At 55.4% G+C, this 14801-nt stretch overlaps 2 protein-coding genes across 11 annotated transcripts in view; one reads left to right on the top strand and one right to left on the bottom strand.

Annotated features, from left to right (window-relative positions):
* The window catches only part of LOC122375949 (paxillin-like), a 96523-nt gene extending 87790 nt beyond the window's left edge, over nt 1-8733 (top strand). For 7 of the 9 annotated variants that reach the window (XM_043355585.1, XM_043355571.1, XM_043355577.1 and 4 more), the window contains 5 exons: nt 722-922; nt 1103-1276; nt 1711-1941; nt 5238-5358; nt 7806-8733. In XM_043355585.1, the coding sequence (XP_043211520.1) occupies nt 722-922; nt 1103-1276; nt 1711-1941; nt 5238-5358; nt 7806-7951 (873 nt within the window). In that variant the 3' untranslated portion in view covers nt 7952-8733. Of the gene's footprint in view, nt 1-721; nt 923-1102; nt 1277-1710; nt 1942-2033; nt 2411-5237; nt 5359-7805 lie in introns of those variants that run through there. The other 2 variants (XM_043355610.1, XM_043355597.1) reach the window with 1 other exon arrangement.
* A 1772-nt stretch (nt 8734-10505) lies between these two features.
* The window catches only part of LOC122375920 (signal peptide peptidase-like 3), a 56323-nt gene continuing 52027 nt past the window's right edge, over nt 10506-14801 (bottom strand). For both annotated transcript variants that reach the window (XM_043355513.1, XM_043355506.1), the window contains exons 8-12: nt 14267-14418; nt 13462-13623; nt 12753-12868; nt 12205-12349; nt 10506-11145 (exon numbers count right to left, since the gene is read on the bottom strand). In XM_043355513.1, the coding sequence (XP_043211448.1) occupies nt 11077-11145; nt 12205-12349; nt 12753-12868; nt 13462-13623; nt 14267-14418 (644 nt within the window). In that variant the 3' untranslated portion in view covers nt 10506-11076. The remainder of the gene's footprint in view (nt 11146-12204; nt 12350-12752; nt 12869-13461; nt 13624-14266; nt 14419-14801) is intronic.

The raw sequence follows: 14801 nt of genomic DNA, 5'->3' as shown, positions 1-14801 counted from the left end.
GGGCGCCGGTGTGAAGACCTGCCCCAGTCTGTGAGGGTGTGGCCCCGCCGGCTGGCTCGCTTGGGGCCCCTCAGCACCCTCCGCTGTCGCCTCGGTGGTCGGTGACTCACTATTGGCCTCCGACTGGAGCTCTGACTCGAGTCTGAACGGACTAGACCGGTCTGGACGGCCCGGAGGGGGTCGGGAGACCACAGAGGGATCCACCGCTGGACACCGACCCAGTACCACCATACTCTAGAACACGCTCTTTGACGACCCACCTCACACAGACACACACACAAACACGGACGACGGAGCGTTGGCTGATTGGACACCTATTAATAAGGTGATGTTTTGGTGCCGACTCAACCGGCGGCGTATTTATAGACGGGCCGGTCACGTGACCGCCAGCGGCGCGCGCCGGAGGAGTCGTCCAGCAGCTGGAGCGTTGGTGGCCGCCGGACTGGCTCATTTGCCGGGGGCAGACCGCCGCCGCAGTGCCGACCGCTCACGGTACCCACTGTGCAGCCCTGTTCAGGCGCACCGGTCGCTAACAGTTAACAGCTGCTGACGGCGGGTCGTGCTGTTGCTCTTACAATGCTTCGCACTAACCTCATGTAAGGCCGGTTTTTGCAGCGCTGCTGTTTTATTCTTCCTCTCCCTGTGTGTCGCTGTTGTCTCTGTTCTGTCTCTGTATGTTTCTGTCTTTTCTGACCTTCCTCTCTCTCTCTCTCTGTTTCAGCTCCAAGCCAGCTCGCTGCAGCGCACCGTCGTCGAGGAGACGAACGACCCGCCCGCCGCCGACCCGGCTTACGCAAAGCCGGTGAAATCTCGCCAGCTGGACTCTATGCTGGGAAACCTGCAGGAGGACATGAATAAACAGGGCATCACCACCACACAGAAGGGCATGTGCGGCGCCTGCGACAAGCCCATCGTCGGTCAGGTGCGCTGTCGCCGCCGCCGCTCTGTCGAGAGGACGAGGCAGAGGTGGAGAGAGGAATTTGGAAGACGGCCGCGCGATGGTGGGCGTCAGAGATTGGCTTGATGTCAGTCATTGGTTGGATGTGTGGAGGATGGGGTGTGTGGATGTTCTCTGACCTCTCCCTGTTCTGTTCGTTCTCAGGTGATCACAGCGCTCGGCAAGACATGGCACAAGGAGCACTTTACGTGCGCCCACTGCCAGTCGGAGCTGGGGAATAAGAACTTCTTCGAGCGCGACGGCCGGCCATACTGCGAGCCCGACTACCACAGCCTGTTCTCGCCGCGCTGCGCCTACTGCAACGGGCCTATCCTGGATGTGAGTGGCGGCGCACCACGGCGGAGCTGCCACACGTCAGTCTCTGACGTCATTGGCTGATGTGTGACGTCACTGGCGTACTGGTGACGTCAGCCGATCGCCCCGGGGGCCGGCTGAAGTCGGGTGGGAGCTGCGTCTCCCGTGCCCGGTCTATTTTTAGAGTGATGGCTACGCTGGTGGTTGGCAGGCTGCGCCATTTGTTGACTATTCCCCTATGATGATCTTTTCCCGACGTAACCATGACCTTCACCCATCATCGTTGTTATCCTTCAGTAACCTTCCCTGTCCTTGACTGACTGTACTTCCGAATCCGACTGACATAGCCCGCCCTCCTTGATTATCCTTCCCTTCCGGTCCCACCCCTTACATCTGCACTCTTGACCGGCGACCCTTCAGTCTGACCTGACCTGACACTGATCTCGTCCCCCTGGCAGAAATGTGTCACGGCCCTGGAGCAAACGTGGCACCCGGAGCACTTCTTCTGCACCCACTGCGGTCAGCAGTTCGGCGCCGATGGCTTCCACGAGAAGGAAGGAAAGCCCTACTGCCGTGCCGACTACCTGGACATGTTCGCGCCAAAATGCGGCGGCTGCGGGCGCGCCATTATGGAGAACTACATCTCCGCCCTGAACGCCCAGTGGCACCCCGAGTGCTTCGTCTGCAAGGTATGCCAACATTCTGTTTGTGTTGTTATGTCTGACCAACTACCTGTTCAGTTTTCCAGATTGGCTGACGCGCTGGCGACTCTCTGTTGAAGGACTGCCAGACACCAATGCGAGGAAAGAGCTTCTACAAGGTGGACAACAAACCGATGTGCCCCGAATGCGCTGGCGTCAATGATGACAGCGATGAGGACGAAGAAAGCGATGAGGAATAGATGCGGCTGGGTCGAAACGACCTGGCCGGACCGGGCCGGGCTGGGGGACACGACAGCCCGCCTCGGGCTGGGGAGGGGACACGGGACACAGAGAGGGGAGAGCGCCAGGGGACAGAGGGGCAGAGCGCTCCGTCGTGCGCACACCGCGCGCCGCGCCGTGCCGCTGGCGAGATGATGACGCGACCGCTCTTTGGCGTGAACTGTACTGTAGTGATGTTCAATAAAACGTGAAAACAAAACAAAACAACAAACAAAAACAGCCATCGGTCTGGTGCGGCGGGGCGGCGTTTGAATCCGCCGCCCCGCCCCGCCCCGCCCCGCCCCGCCTCCGCCGCTGCCACCGCCGTTCGGGCGAAGCAGGGGCGGAGTCGGCGGCTTTTTCTAGTAGCTGCCAAAGAGCGTGTCGCGTCGTCATCCAGAGGTCGTGTGGGGCGGTGCCAGCACGGGCTGGGGTCGGGTGGGGTGGGTGTCGACGTAGCGCGCCCCTCAGTTCGATACCACGGCACATTCGTGGCAGGGGCGGGGCTGGAGCCACCCGTCCGGTCCTACCCTCGCCTCTGTCTGAGCTTTTGACCGACCATAGTTAGGTGTCGGAGTGAGACCCTGGCGGCGGCGGCGGCGCTGAAGACTATAACGGCCTGATGTCCTGTGTTGTTATTGGCCGTGCGGTGGCAGCCGCCTGTCCTGTTGAGATTGGCGGCCGCCGGACGGGTCCTCACTGATATTTTCGGACCGGTACTGCTCGGGCGGATATCAGCGACGGGCGTTAGGCGTTGGAGTGTCGCGAGTAGGGAGTTTCTTGAGCTTCGCCGCCGGAAGGAGTGTGTCTTCTCATATTTCCACTGACGCCCCTCGTCATTCGGCCTGGTTGTTAGTCGCGCACACCTCTGCGGCGTTTCACTTTAGCTACCCCAACTGGCCCTGCCGTGTCCGAGACTGGCCTCTACCCCCCGGCGGAGCGTTCGGCGCCGCTCCGTGCTGGAAGCTGGCCGGCCAGAGGCGCCGCCGCTGCGCCGGCTGTTCAGTACAAACAGACGCGGGGACACCTGTCTGGCGTCTGGCCAGACCCTGTCCCGCTCCGCCGCCGCCGCCGCCGCCCACCGGACTAGTGGCGATCGGCCGCCAAGGCCGCCCCCGCCCCCGCCCCCCGCCCCCGCCCTGGGAGTGGGCTCGGGGGAAGGGACTCCCACACAAACACACGCACCCTGGGGAGATGTCCGCTACTTTTTCACACGGCGCTTGAGAGAGATGTGGTCCAACTCAGAGAGGTGACGTTGTAGATGGCATGCGCGTTGGGAGTTGATCATTCAATTGTCGATTGAAAATGCTTCCCTAGAAATCAACTTAGAGGGCAAAAAAGAACTCATTTTTTCATCAACCGTTAAAAATATACTACTGAATTAACTAATTCAGACATGAACCTATCACTACAATAAAATTAAAAAAAAAACAAGGTATATAACCGATGCCGGTGTGACACCAAGCTATGGTTAGTTTTGTCTCTTCTTTTACACAACACAACTACACATTACACAACACTACACTGATGCTCTACCCAATCAGCGAGCAAGATGTTTTGTTTTGTCATTTTTAATAGAAAATATTTTCTTTGGAACCGCTCCCAAAAACTAAGGATTTATAAAACCGGACAAACGTAGCCACATTCCGGACGTCCAAAACAGTCACCTGCCCGTCAGCCCTGTCCACATACCCGGCTAATTCACCATCAGCCGGACTATGCAGTAGAAGTTAGTGCGTCATCCCTTAGTGGCTACATTCTTGCTGTCTAGTCCATCACGGTTAAAGCTGTACTGGGTCCACCTGTCCTGGTTAATAGTGGTGGGCAAAATATCCTGAATATGTTGTGTTGCATGGGAAGTAGTGTTGATGAGAAAAGGGGTTTTTGTTCCAGATTATTGTGGGTGCAGAATACATTGTCTGCACCCACTGGAGAATTATTGTGGGTGCAACTGCACCCACTGCACCCATGGTTCCTACTCTTATGACTAGCTATAATGAAGCACTAGCTATTTTGCTCTACTAGCTATATTGACGCTAGCTGTTTAGTCACTAGCTGATTTAATGCACTAGCTATTTTGCATTACTAGCTATTTTGGCGCTAGCTGTGTTGTCACTAGCTGTTTTGAAGCACTAGCTCTTTTGTACTAGCTCAAAAGTCACTAGCTCAATAGTCACTAGCTGTTTTGACGTGGACCCATAACCGTGGCCACCCTAGACCGGGGAACCTGCTGGGTAAAGCGGACACCTGTGCCGTTAATTCGCCCCCCCCCCCCCGAAGCCCACCTCTACCCTCCACCCGTCCCCATCCAACAAATAATCACCCCCACCCCACCTCCCTCTACCCCGCGGCGTATATTTTCGGTCGCCGTTCTGAGAAGGTGACGGGAATTGGGCGGTGACTTTCGACGAGGTCGTTGGGCCATCGACGCTGGCGTCTGCCCCATGTTGTCCCCGTGGCAAATCACAACACGACCGCCGTGCCAGCCGCCGATTCCCTCCCCCCTTCCTCCCTGGGTGTAGGGGAAGGTGATGTCAGACCAGCGCTACGCAGCGGCGGGGCATCTTCTGGAAAGAACCTGAGGTTCTGAGGACTTCACTGGAACTGTTTATTCACCTGTTGGGGTTGGGGTTTTGTGATTTGTGGGTCAATGACTGGGAGTGAAAACTGCCCCACTGGGCTCTCAAAGTGCGCATTTGTGATGTCCTGGGCGTCATGACTATGATTGTGTTGGTTAGCGAGCTGTCGTTAGTTGCCCGCTCTGTGATGTCTTCTTGCAACTGTCAGTGGTCACATGTAAGAGTAATGACGCCTGAGTGAATTGTATTGACGCTTTCGAATCATGAATCGGGCGATCTTTTTGCATCGGTCTGATATTTTGGACCATAAACCACCTTTGGACCAATATCTATGTTGTTTGATGAACCATTGTTTAACCCTGGGCGTGAGATGTCTCTGACCATAACCTGGACCGACACTGACCATGATCTGACTCACCCTGACTGACCCGCCACTGACAGTGACCTGACTGCCCTGTCATTGACCTTTGACCTATCCACTTACAGGACTGCCAGCAGTCATTTCAGGGCGGCTCGTTCTTCGACTACGAGGGCCAGCCGTACTGCGAAACGCACTACCACGCCAAGCGGGGATCCCTCTGCGCCGGATGCAACAAACCAATCACAGGTCAGTCGCTGGGCTAACGGCCAATCAGGACCGCTGCTGGTCGCTGATCGGGCAATCAGAGCCGCCGCTGGTCGCTGATCGCTGATCAGCCAATCAGAGTCCCCGCTGGTCGCTGATAAGCCAATCAGAGCCGCCGCTGGTCGCCGATCAGCCAATCAGAGCAGCCGGTGGTCACCATTCAGCCTATCAGTTAGATGGACGCCGATTGGCCAAAGCCACCGCCGTATGGTCCGATCCGGTCTCCAATTTCGTGCATAATTAAAGCAAAAAAAAAACTTGTTTTGTCTCCAGCGCCTGCAGCACCTGTCTGTTTGCTCTGTATTTCGTCTCTCAACTCGCCATCCCCTCCCGATATACCATTCTCCACACAGCTCTAATTATATCTGCTTTGCATCCCAAACACAACGTATCCCGTTAATTGGCTCCTGAGCTGTCGCCTGTCGCAGTCCTTGCCAGGCGGCTCCTCGCTTCGCCACCGTCCCCGCTGCCTCTGTTTCACGCCCTCTGGCGGCGGAGTGTCTCACTCTGGCATCGGAGTGTCTCACTCTGACTCGCTGCTGGCTGTTCCTGTCCTTTAGACGACTCAACCGAGTCAGTGGAGTCAATGGATGCTAGGAAGTTGACTCCTGTTCTTATGTTTGAGTTTGAGTGTTTCGTTTGGGTTTGGTAGGTTGAGGTGGGGACCGGAGGCTGAAGCTGGCGGTCTCCAATGGTCTATTTTCGGGGAGGGGAGAGGGTGTTTAAGGGCCGGGCTGCCCGCCGTGGTGCTGTCCAGAAGGTCATCAAAGCACGGCGTCAGCCCCGATTCTGTGTGAATAGTACCGCCTGTGATCACGGTGAGCTGATTTTGGCCGCCGGAATGTGTGCTCAGGAGCGCAGAGACGACTTACCGTCAGCCTGGATTAGCAGGGGAAACGTCTGCCGCAATGGCGGGTACTTGTCAGTGCAGTGAGAGCTCACGCGTCACAGTGCTCCACTCTCCGGTTCCGCTGAGAAGCGAGGCCGGCACTGCGGGCCGCACGTGGGTGTACTGTTTGATTTGGCGTACACCCCAGATCGACATCATTGTGTAGTCGAGCTGAGTCGGTGCTCATATCTCAGTCTGGTGACTCAGAGTTGTGCCGAATGTCGGTCTGGGTCAGACGTTTGCACCAGTTCTCCACTATGCACCAGTTCGCTCCGGTGTTAGAGACAGCTGGAGGGCGCGCCACCCAGGTGCTGAGTTGTATGTCCGGTGGCGGGTGCCAGCTACGGACTGGTCGCTGGTCAGCTAAGCTCCGTCCCCGGTCGCTGAGTTATGACGGTGATCTGGTCCAGAGCGTACTAAACTCGGGTTTATGGAGCTGGATATAAGTAAACGTCGACGTTAGATAGAAAAGGAATGCGTATAAAAGTCGAGCTTGAGATTCAATGAGGCGTTTATTGCGAAGGCTGGATCAGTATTACTCATCGTTGCCTTCTATTATTGGCACCACATCCATTCATGTTCATATCTGAGCTCAATTGTTGGTCACCTTCAACCTAAATCGTTAGCCCGTTATCCTCTCACCTTACCCTTACCGGACTGTGTGATGTGATGACCCTAGCCAACAAGACCACTAGTCACGGGCGCCGGCGTCTGTCCTACGGTAGTTGTAGCTGTGGCATCAGTCTGTGCCAACTCCCAGTGACACCGGCCCGTAGTCGATGGACGCTAGCAGTGACACCGGACACGGTTTTGTTCCACTGTTGATCGAGTTAGCTTTAACACGGGTCCGTGTCATGGTGTCAATTCAGCAGTGACCGATTGGTCCTGATTTCGATATTGCAGTGGCATGGATTTGTCGTGCAGATCTGGCAATGCCACCGCTCTGTCACGATGTTGAGCTAACAGTGAGACGAGTCTGTCGTGAATATCTCAAATATCGAGCTATCCTCCCGATATCGGAAACCAGTGACACGGTTCTGTCCCAATATCGGTCTAGCATTGGTGGCAGGTGGCACCAGCGCTGACTCAGGGCGTTCTACATTAATCACCGCCTATTTATAATCGCGCCGGCAGCCAATGATTCTGATGACACCGCGTGCTCGCTTCTGATTGATGGCCTTCGTAGTAACGCGAAATAAAAATATCCCGCATTTCTCGTCTGGATCCAGCGGACTTGTGAAAAATGGCATCGGATGCTGGTGTGTTTGTTTGTTTGTCGTGGATGTCTGGCAGTGTGTGTGGTGTCTGCTTTTCAGTTTATGAGTGTCTTTCGGGCTTTGACAGTATTTCTGTCTTGTGACAGATGTATTTAGTAATTTGATTATCTTTTGAAAGTCACATGACTGTAGTACTGTGCATGATATTTTTCCTACGCCTAGTGTCCGATGCTTTGACTGTTGTCGGCACTCTAGGTACATAGAACTTCGCCGAGTTCTTCTCTCCATCCACCATTAATCTGACCTATGACCTCCGTCTCCAGGTCGGTGCATCACGGCAATGTTCCGCAAGTTCCACCCGGAGCACTTTGTGTGCTCGTTCTGCCTGAAACAGCTCAACAAGGGCACGTTCAAGGAGCAGGCCGAGAAGCCCTACTGCCACCAGTGTTTCGACAAGCTGTTCGGCTGAAGCGGTTTGGTGACGCTGGTGATCAGTGACTGGTGCTGAGTGATCTTATGATCAGTGACTGGTGAAATGAATTCAGTGTTGGCTTCAGCCCGGCGCCACCGCCCTATGACGCGTTAGGACATCGAAAGGCGGGCCGAAATGCTGTAATGTGAGAGGCCAAGTGGAGATTTTGTACGTTTCTTTGAGCGCTATAGTCGCTCGGACGATCATGATGACCGCTGTATTTATACGCAGCCCCGTGCTGTCTGTGGAGGGGGGGGGGGGGTACCTGAGGCCAACTCGGGTAACGAGTTTTCAGAGCTTGTAGAACGGCAGTTTTAGTGTCTGTTGTCGCCGTGTTGTCTGTGAAAGGCGCTATGTCTCGGTGCTCTTCGGCTATTTGCGGATGCCCGCGGCTTGAGACCAGAGTGGACAGTTTTAATGCTTACCTAGTGCAACGGGAGGGGTGGGGGATCGGCGCTGCAGTTCTATCCGTGGTGTGTTTTCGTCTGTTTTTCGGCGTGTCGCGTGGAAGAGCTTCGAACATGAAAAGACCCGACTGGTGCCGAAGTGTGTGACGTGTCGAGGGGACCCACCCCAGTGACGTGAGCTAACGAGGTGTGACGTGGAATTATCAGTGACTTGAGTGCGATGCGAGGCCAACTGTTACTGGAGAGCTGACTAAGGACAGCGTTTGAGGAGACCGGCGAAGGAGTCGTTTCGTTGTCCATGTTATGCAGATCGGATCATTGCGTCTTTTTGTGTATTTTATGGAACTGATGCTAATATTTACGAAGCTTGAACATGTGTTTGTCGTTCTGACTACCTGGTATCGTGGTTGGTGGCATCAAGTCGTTGAGTCGGATAGTCAAGGCCACAGTCACGATGGGTAGTTCCCTAAATCCGCCGATGGGCGGCGCCATTGGGTTGGGGTGGGGGATGGGGGCAACACCGTCCGGGATCTTCGCCGCTCTGTCGCGTTTGTGTTAAGTCCTTCACCTATTGGGATCGCTGGTGTGACCAGTCCTTCAACATATGCGGTCTCCAACGCGGTCCTCCACACCTGTCCGTGCTTCTATCCTCAGGATACTGAAGTCCTTCTCCTCCACGCCACAACCCCCTTCCGGGCTGGGCAGGCAACTTTATCTCATGCGGGCTGCTCCCTTGGAGCGGCACCGCTGCTCCCGAGGGCCGGGTGCAGTGAGTGCCTTGGGGCTGGGTGGCCTGTCTTCGGACGGGCTCAGCCCCGGCGACTCACTAGGGTGCCTGCCCAGACCAATGTCTCCCCCTATATCCTATCATCCTCCCGGCTCTGAAATGGTCTTACTGGACCGAAAGAGCCTAACCCAACAAAACAAACAAACAAACAAAAGCGGTCCTCCAATCATAACCCCATCCTCATCCCAAAGCCCGGTGCTTGCTCGGATCTCCTGCGGTGAAAGTTAACCCTCGCATGTGTAGGGGGGGGGGGTCGGATGGACCCCCCCCCATGGTTTTTCGCGAATAACTCGCGTAAAAAGCGGCCGATCGCGACGAAACTTTCAGTACCCTCGCATTGATCAATTTGACACCTACCCTGAAAATTTCATGACCCTGACCCAAATGACCTTTGACCTGTGACCTCTTTTCCGAGACCATGTTTGGCCGGAATCGCGATTTCGCGTATGTCGGCTCGCACTAGCCACGTGTTTGCAAGCTTTTCGTGGTTTCAAACGTTCAAACATGTGATTTGATGTTACTCCCGTCTGTGTCAAGGTCATCTGAAGGTCAGGTCAGGTCATTGACCTTTAGTGACCTCGGGTGACCTCGGGTCACTTTTTCGAGTTTTACATGTTTCTAGGCTAGTTTTTGGAGCTGAATTCGAATTTAGCAACCATTTGAACATTTACGAAGTAGTTTTGGTGACTTCGTAACATGTTACGAAGCTGTCAGAGGCGGTTGACACGTACTACGAATACCCGTCACGACGCCTACTGGTTGACCTGACCTGACCTGACCCGACCTGGTCTAAATGCTTCAAGACATCATCTGTGATCAAAACTAACACGATATTCGTGATCAGCACCCCGAAAAACCCCTTAGCAGCCACACTTTACGACTTTCTAACAGGTCCCGATTTTCCCGACTTTGGGTCATTGACCTGACCTGGAAGGTCAACCAATGACCTAGGACCTTAAAATTGGGTATCATCGGCTTCCTCTCGTCACGGGCAACACGCTCGTTTTTTCCGCGAAGCTCTAGCTCGATCAGGGGCCAAACGGCAAGGGGGGGGGGGTCCAACCGACCCCCCCCCCCCCTACACATTAGAAGCTGGCAAACGCCGCACACATGCGAGGGTTAAACGGTGTTGTCCCTGCCACGCCAACCCCGTCAAGAAATGTAGGCGATGTGTTGGAGGTGCAAACGAGTGCGAAGGAGCACGGAATGGGCGAGTTAAGTCAGTGAAACGGCTTAATTCAGTGAAAACTCAGTCTTCTGCAGAAATCGTTTCACTACGGGGCACCGATGACAATCCTTTGTCCGGTCATCACTCGCTTATCCTCAGACACTCGTTCCAAGCCACCAAAACACAATAGTTAAAAACAACATGTACTGATTACAAAACCTGGTTAGACTGCAGATCTGTCGCTCTCAGTTCCAGCACCCGGTCCCACACGATGCAGATGTAGTAACACAATTCGCACACGCACACAGTAGCTCAGAACGCGTGCCGGCATGACACACTATAAAACCAATCTCGGAGTCACCGCGGCGCGCACAGTCAGTCACATACACACACACTCTGAAATGCGCCCCTCGGCGGCCGCCGGCGGCGGGGCGGCCGTCCGCCGCGCGCCAGGTATCGCCGGAGCGCGCGCGGCCGAAGGGAACAGTCAGCACTACGGAGAAAGACTAGGCTTGTTCGCCGCCGAGTGCCGGTCGACGCAGGGGTCGAGCGCGGCCATTACAACACAGATACGATGAGCGGGACGCCGCGGGCGTAAAACGGCGCGCCAGAGTCTGTAAAACGGCGCGCCGGCGCGAGCCACGGCGGCGAGATCGGGTCAGCCGCCCGCACAGACTAGACGGAACGGGCCTTGGGCGGGGCGCCGGCAGCGCCGCGCTGGAGGACTTCAGGTTCAGATTGTGACCGACAGGTGGCAGTATCACACGTCCAGCTGTTTCGGTGTGCTGTAGGCCATGAACGGCTCGCTCCACATTCTGCGCAGGTCGCCCTGTGGGACAGACGGGGAGGGGCGGTCAGGTGTGGTCAGGCGACGGTCAGCGGTCAACGGTCACACTATATGGACAGGAGATGGACCGGATCACGAACAATGACCAGTGACCAGTGGCCGATGGCCGATGTCCGATGGCCCATGATCTGCAGGCGTTACAGAAAAACGTTCCCAACCTTAAGGTAGGCCATGGTGACGAGCTCAAGGGTTAAGTGAAGGGAGAGGGAGAAATATAACAATTAGGTACGCCGAGAGACGGTACAGAGCAAAGACGATGACACTTCCGTCATCCCTTACCCTGAGGTAGGTCATGGTGAGGAGGGCCCAGGGAAGGGACACGTCCCTAGCTTGAGATACAGGCCATGGGGAGAAGGAACGGGGTTGGAGGAGAGCGCGGAAACTATCGTCGTACCTTGAGGAAGGTCATGATGAGGAGCGGTGCAGAAAAGGGACAGGCCCCTTACCTTGAGGTAGGCCATGGTGAGGAGGAACGGGGACAGTCTCTTACTTTGAAGTAGGCCATGATAAGGGAGTAGGGGTTGGATGGGAGTGGAGGAAGTTTCGTACCTTGAGATAGGCCATGGTGAGGAGGGGCAGGGGTTGGATGGGAGTGGGGGAAATTTTCGTACCTTGAGGTAGACCATGGTGAGGAGGGGCAGGGGTTGGATGGGAGTGGGGAAAATGCCGTACCTTGAGATAGGCCATGGTGAGGAGGGGCAGGGGTTGGATGGGAGCGGGGAGAATATCGTACCTTGAGGAAGGCCATGGTGAGGAGGGGCAGGGGTTGGATGGGAGCGGGGAGAATATCGTACCTTGAGATATGCCATGGTAAGTAGTGGCAGGGAGTGGAGAGGAAGGGGGCCATGTCGTACCTTGAGGTAGGCCATGGTGAGAAGGGGCAGCGGAGAAGGGACGGGGACAGTTCCTTACCTTGAGGTAGGCCATGCTAAGGAGCTTCAGGGACAGGGGTAGAGGAACGGACGGGGACAGTCCCTTACCTTGAGGTAGGCCATGGTGAGGAGGGTCAGGGGTTGGATGGGAGTGGGGAAAGTTTCGTACCTTGAGGTAGGCCATGGTGAGGAGGGGCAGCAGCGTGAACGGCACCAGGTACAGCAGGGCCGGCTGAGCGGCCCGGAACACCTCCGACGACACGGTGGCCGTCACCAGGCCCAGGAAGTAGCCAATCAGCGAACAGTGGAAATACCTGCGGCACAGGGGGGTAGGCGGGCGTCATACAACAGTGGAAATAACTGCGGCACACGGTCATACAACAGCGTCATACAACAGTGGAAGTATCCGCAACATAAAGGTGCATAGTGAGCGTCATACAACAGTGGAAATATCCGCGGCACAGAGCGTCATAAAGCAGTGGAAATATCTGCAGCCACTGGACAGCGTCAGGCGACAGGGAAAATGCATGACGAGCAACGTCAAACATACTTTAGGGCGTCATTTCATATGTAAGAACAGGACTATGGATCGTGATGACCGCGTTAGGTCGATTATTACTTAAAAGCAGATGCATCATATAAGAGACTCGACATAGGTGCTCAACTGCCAGTGATAACGTTCTCTCTCATGGGCTTGGTAGCGGTGCCAGCACTCACGTGATTTTATGCAGGTGTCCGTTGCTGGGCACCGTGGCGTCAGCTCCCGATAGCGCCTGCGCCCGCTTGTACGCGTCGAACCGCATCACGAAACAGAGCAACAGGCCGGGCATCACCTGGTGGACGGGTCAGGGGTCAACACCGGGTCAGAGGTCAGCAAGGGGTCAGACGTCACTATAGGTCACAGGTCACGGGTCAGAGGTCATCACGGGTCACGGGTCACCACTCACCATTGGGTCCCAGGTCATCGAGAGCCATCAGGTCAACAAAAGGTGACAGGTCAAAACGGGTTCAGCGGTCGCATGGGGTTAGAGGTAAGGTCAAGGGCAAGGGCTTAGAGATTTGTAAGGTCAGGTCAGTGAAGGGTGGGGTGGGTGAGGTTCTAATACAAAGGAAGAACGATGCATAACTGAAGGGACCAGCCATATCAATGTCAGTTCCATGTGAAATACACAACATTCGTAATAGTAGGCACTAGGCAGCAGTGGTAGCTCGTATTCAATGAATATTTCAACGGTTATAGTTGTGCAGGTCTTGGAACAAAATCAATTGTAATTTCAAGCAACGAGGTACTGCATAAATGAAGCAGCCGCAATGGCAATAACGTTCCAGCCAACGCTGAACCAAATTAACCCGACAAATGACAGCGGCGTATTGCACAAATGTTGCAATAGGCATGTAATAGCGGTCAACACACCCTCGTACTTACAATGTCTCCAAGCCCCAGCATGGAGAAGTGTCCAGTCGTGCGCATACTGGGGAACACCAGCTTCCCCGGCAGAGAGAGCTTGGGCGCCTCGCGCATCATACTATTCAGGTGCAGCTTCTTGGCCATAATCCCCACGGGATTATCGGCCGACCGCGTGGCCACCTGTCGGCAGAAGCGGGAAGCTTAGTTGCGCTGTCCGCCGCCGGGTAGCGCTGCGATCGGGCTCGTCGGTGTGGTTTGTGGTCGATTGTCGTTGGTCCGCAAACAGACGCGCCATTGGAACGGCTCAGTGTTAATAATTCTGTAACAGATCGGTACGGAGCCCACTGACACGGTCCGACAGGGGGGGGGGGGGGCGCCGTCTGCTGCGCGCAGGTCGATCGCTTCCATCGGTAACCGTTCCATGTACGGAGGGGGGGGGGGGGAGGGGGGCTGAGAGTGACTGACCGAAGCCGAGGATATGCTTTAGAGTACCTGTAGGCTGTAGCACCGCGCGCAATAGGCAATCCACTGTTTGAAGAACCCCGGTTGCAAGATCCCAGCAGAATGAAGGCATGCCAATTATGCGATATGCCATAAGGCATGCACATATAGCGGCTAGCGGCGGTGCTCATTTTGCAAACCGGACCACGCACGCACACGTCAGTTCTATTATCGACCTCGGTGGAACAAGCGCAACCCTCCCGCAGCCGACAGGAAGCGGTCACCGATTGGTCACGCACACAAATTAATACCAAAAGGTCATTGACACCCAGACATGCTTAGTGTCCTCCGATTAACTCAGCACACGCACACAATCGCATACCTTGACCATGACGTTGGCACTGAAGATGTAGGGCGAGAAGAAGACCCAGAAGACGTCATAGATGAGCAGGCCCATCAGGAGCAGCGTGGACACCTTCAGCGACGGCAGGCGGACGAAGGCGATGAACGCCACGCACAGGCCCATGCCCATCGCTGCAACAGGGACAGAGAATCCATGTCAGGCATTGTGGTAGTCATTGTCGCCGACAAACTGTCGTTCGGAGTTCTTTTCTGGTTGGATGTGGACTGTATTTTATTCGGTGAGTTTGTGCGACATTCGTAGCCCGCCCGCCTGCTATGTGAGCTCCTGGGTTTTTGATATTCGGCGATTTTCAGTAGTAGATAGACGTGAAGATTTCCCGTAGAGGATTTATTGAAGTATACGCGAAGCAAGAAGCGGAAGCAGTTGTGAAGAAAACCGGTAGATGAAACACGCAGACACGGAGCACAATTCACTTTCGCTGTACAATCTGAAGCACTGACACTGCCCCGCCGGGCGCGGCTGCGCGCAGGAGAGTCGGTCTGCGCGCGTGCTT

The sequence above is a fragment of the Amphibalanus amphitrite genome, unplaced genomic scaffold (genome assembly GCF_019059575.1).
Source record: "Amphibalanus amphitrite isolate SeventyFive unplaced genomic scaffold, NRLGWU_Aamphi_draft 000042F_arrow, whole genome shotgun sequence".
In the NCBI taxonomy this organism is placed as follows: domain Eukaryota; kingdom Metazoa; phylum Arthropoda; class Thecostraca; order Balanomorpha; family Balanidae; genus Amphibalanus; species Amphibalanus amphitrite.
The sequence above is the reverse complement of the archived record's forward strand: the minus strand, read 5'-3'. Positions and strand labels throughout refer to the sequence as shown.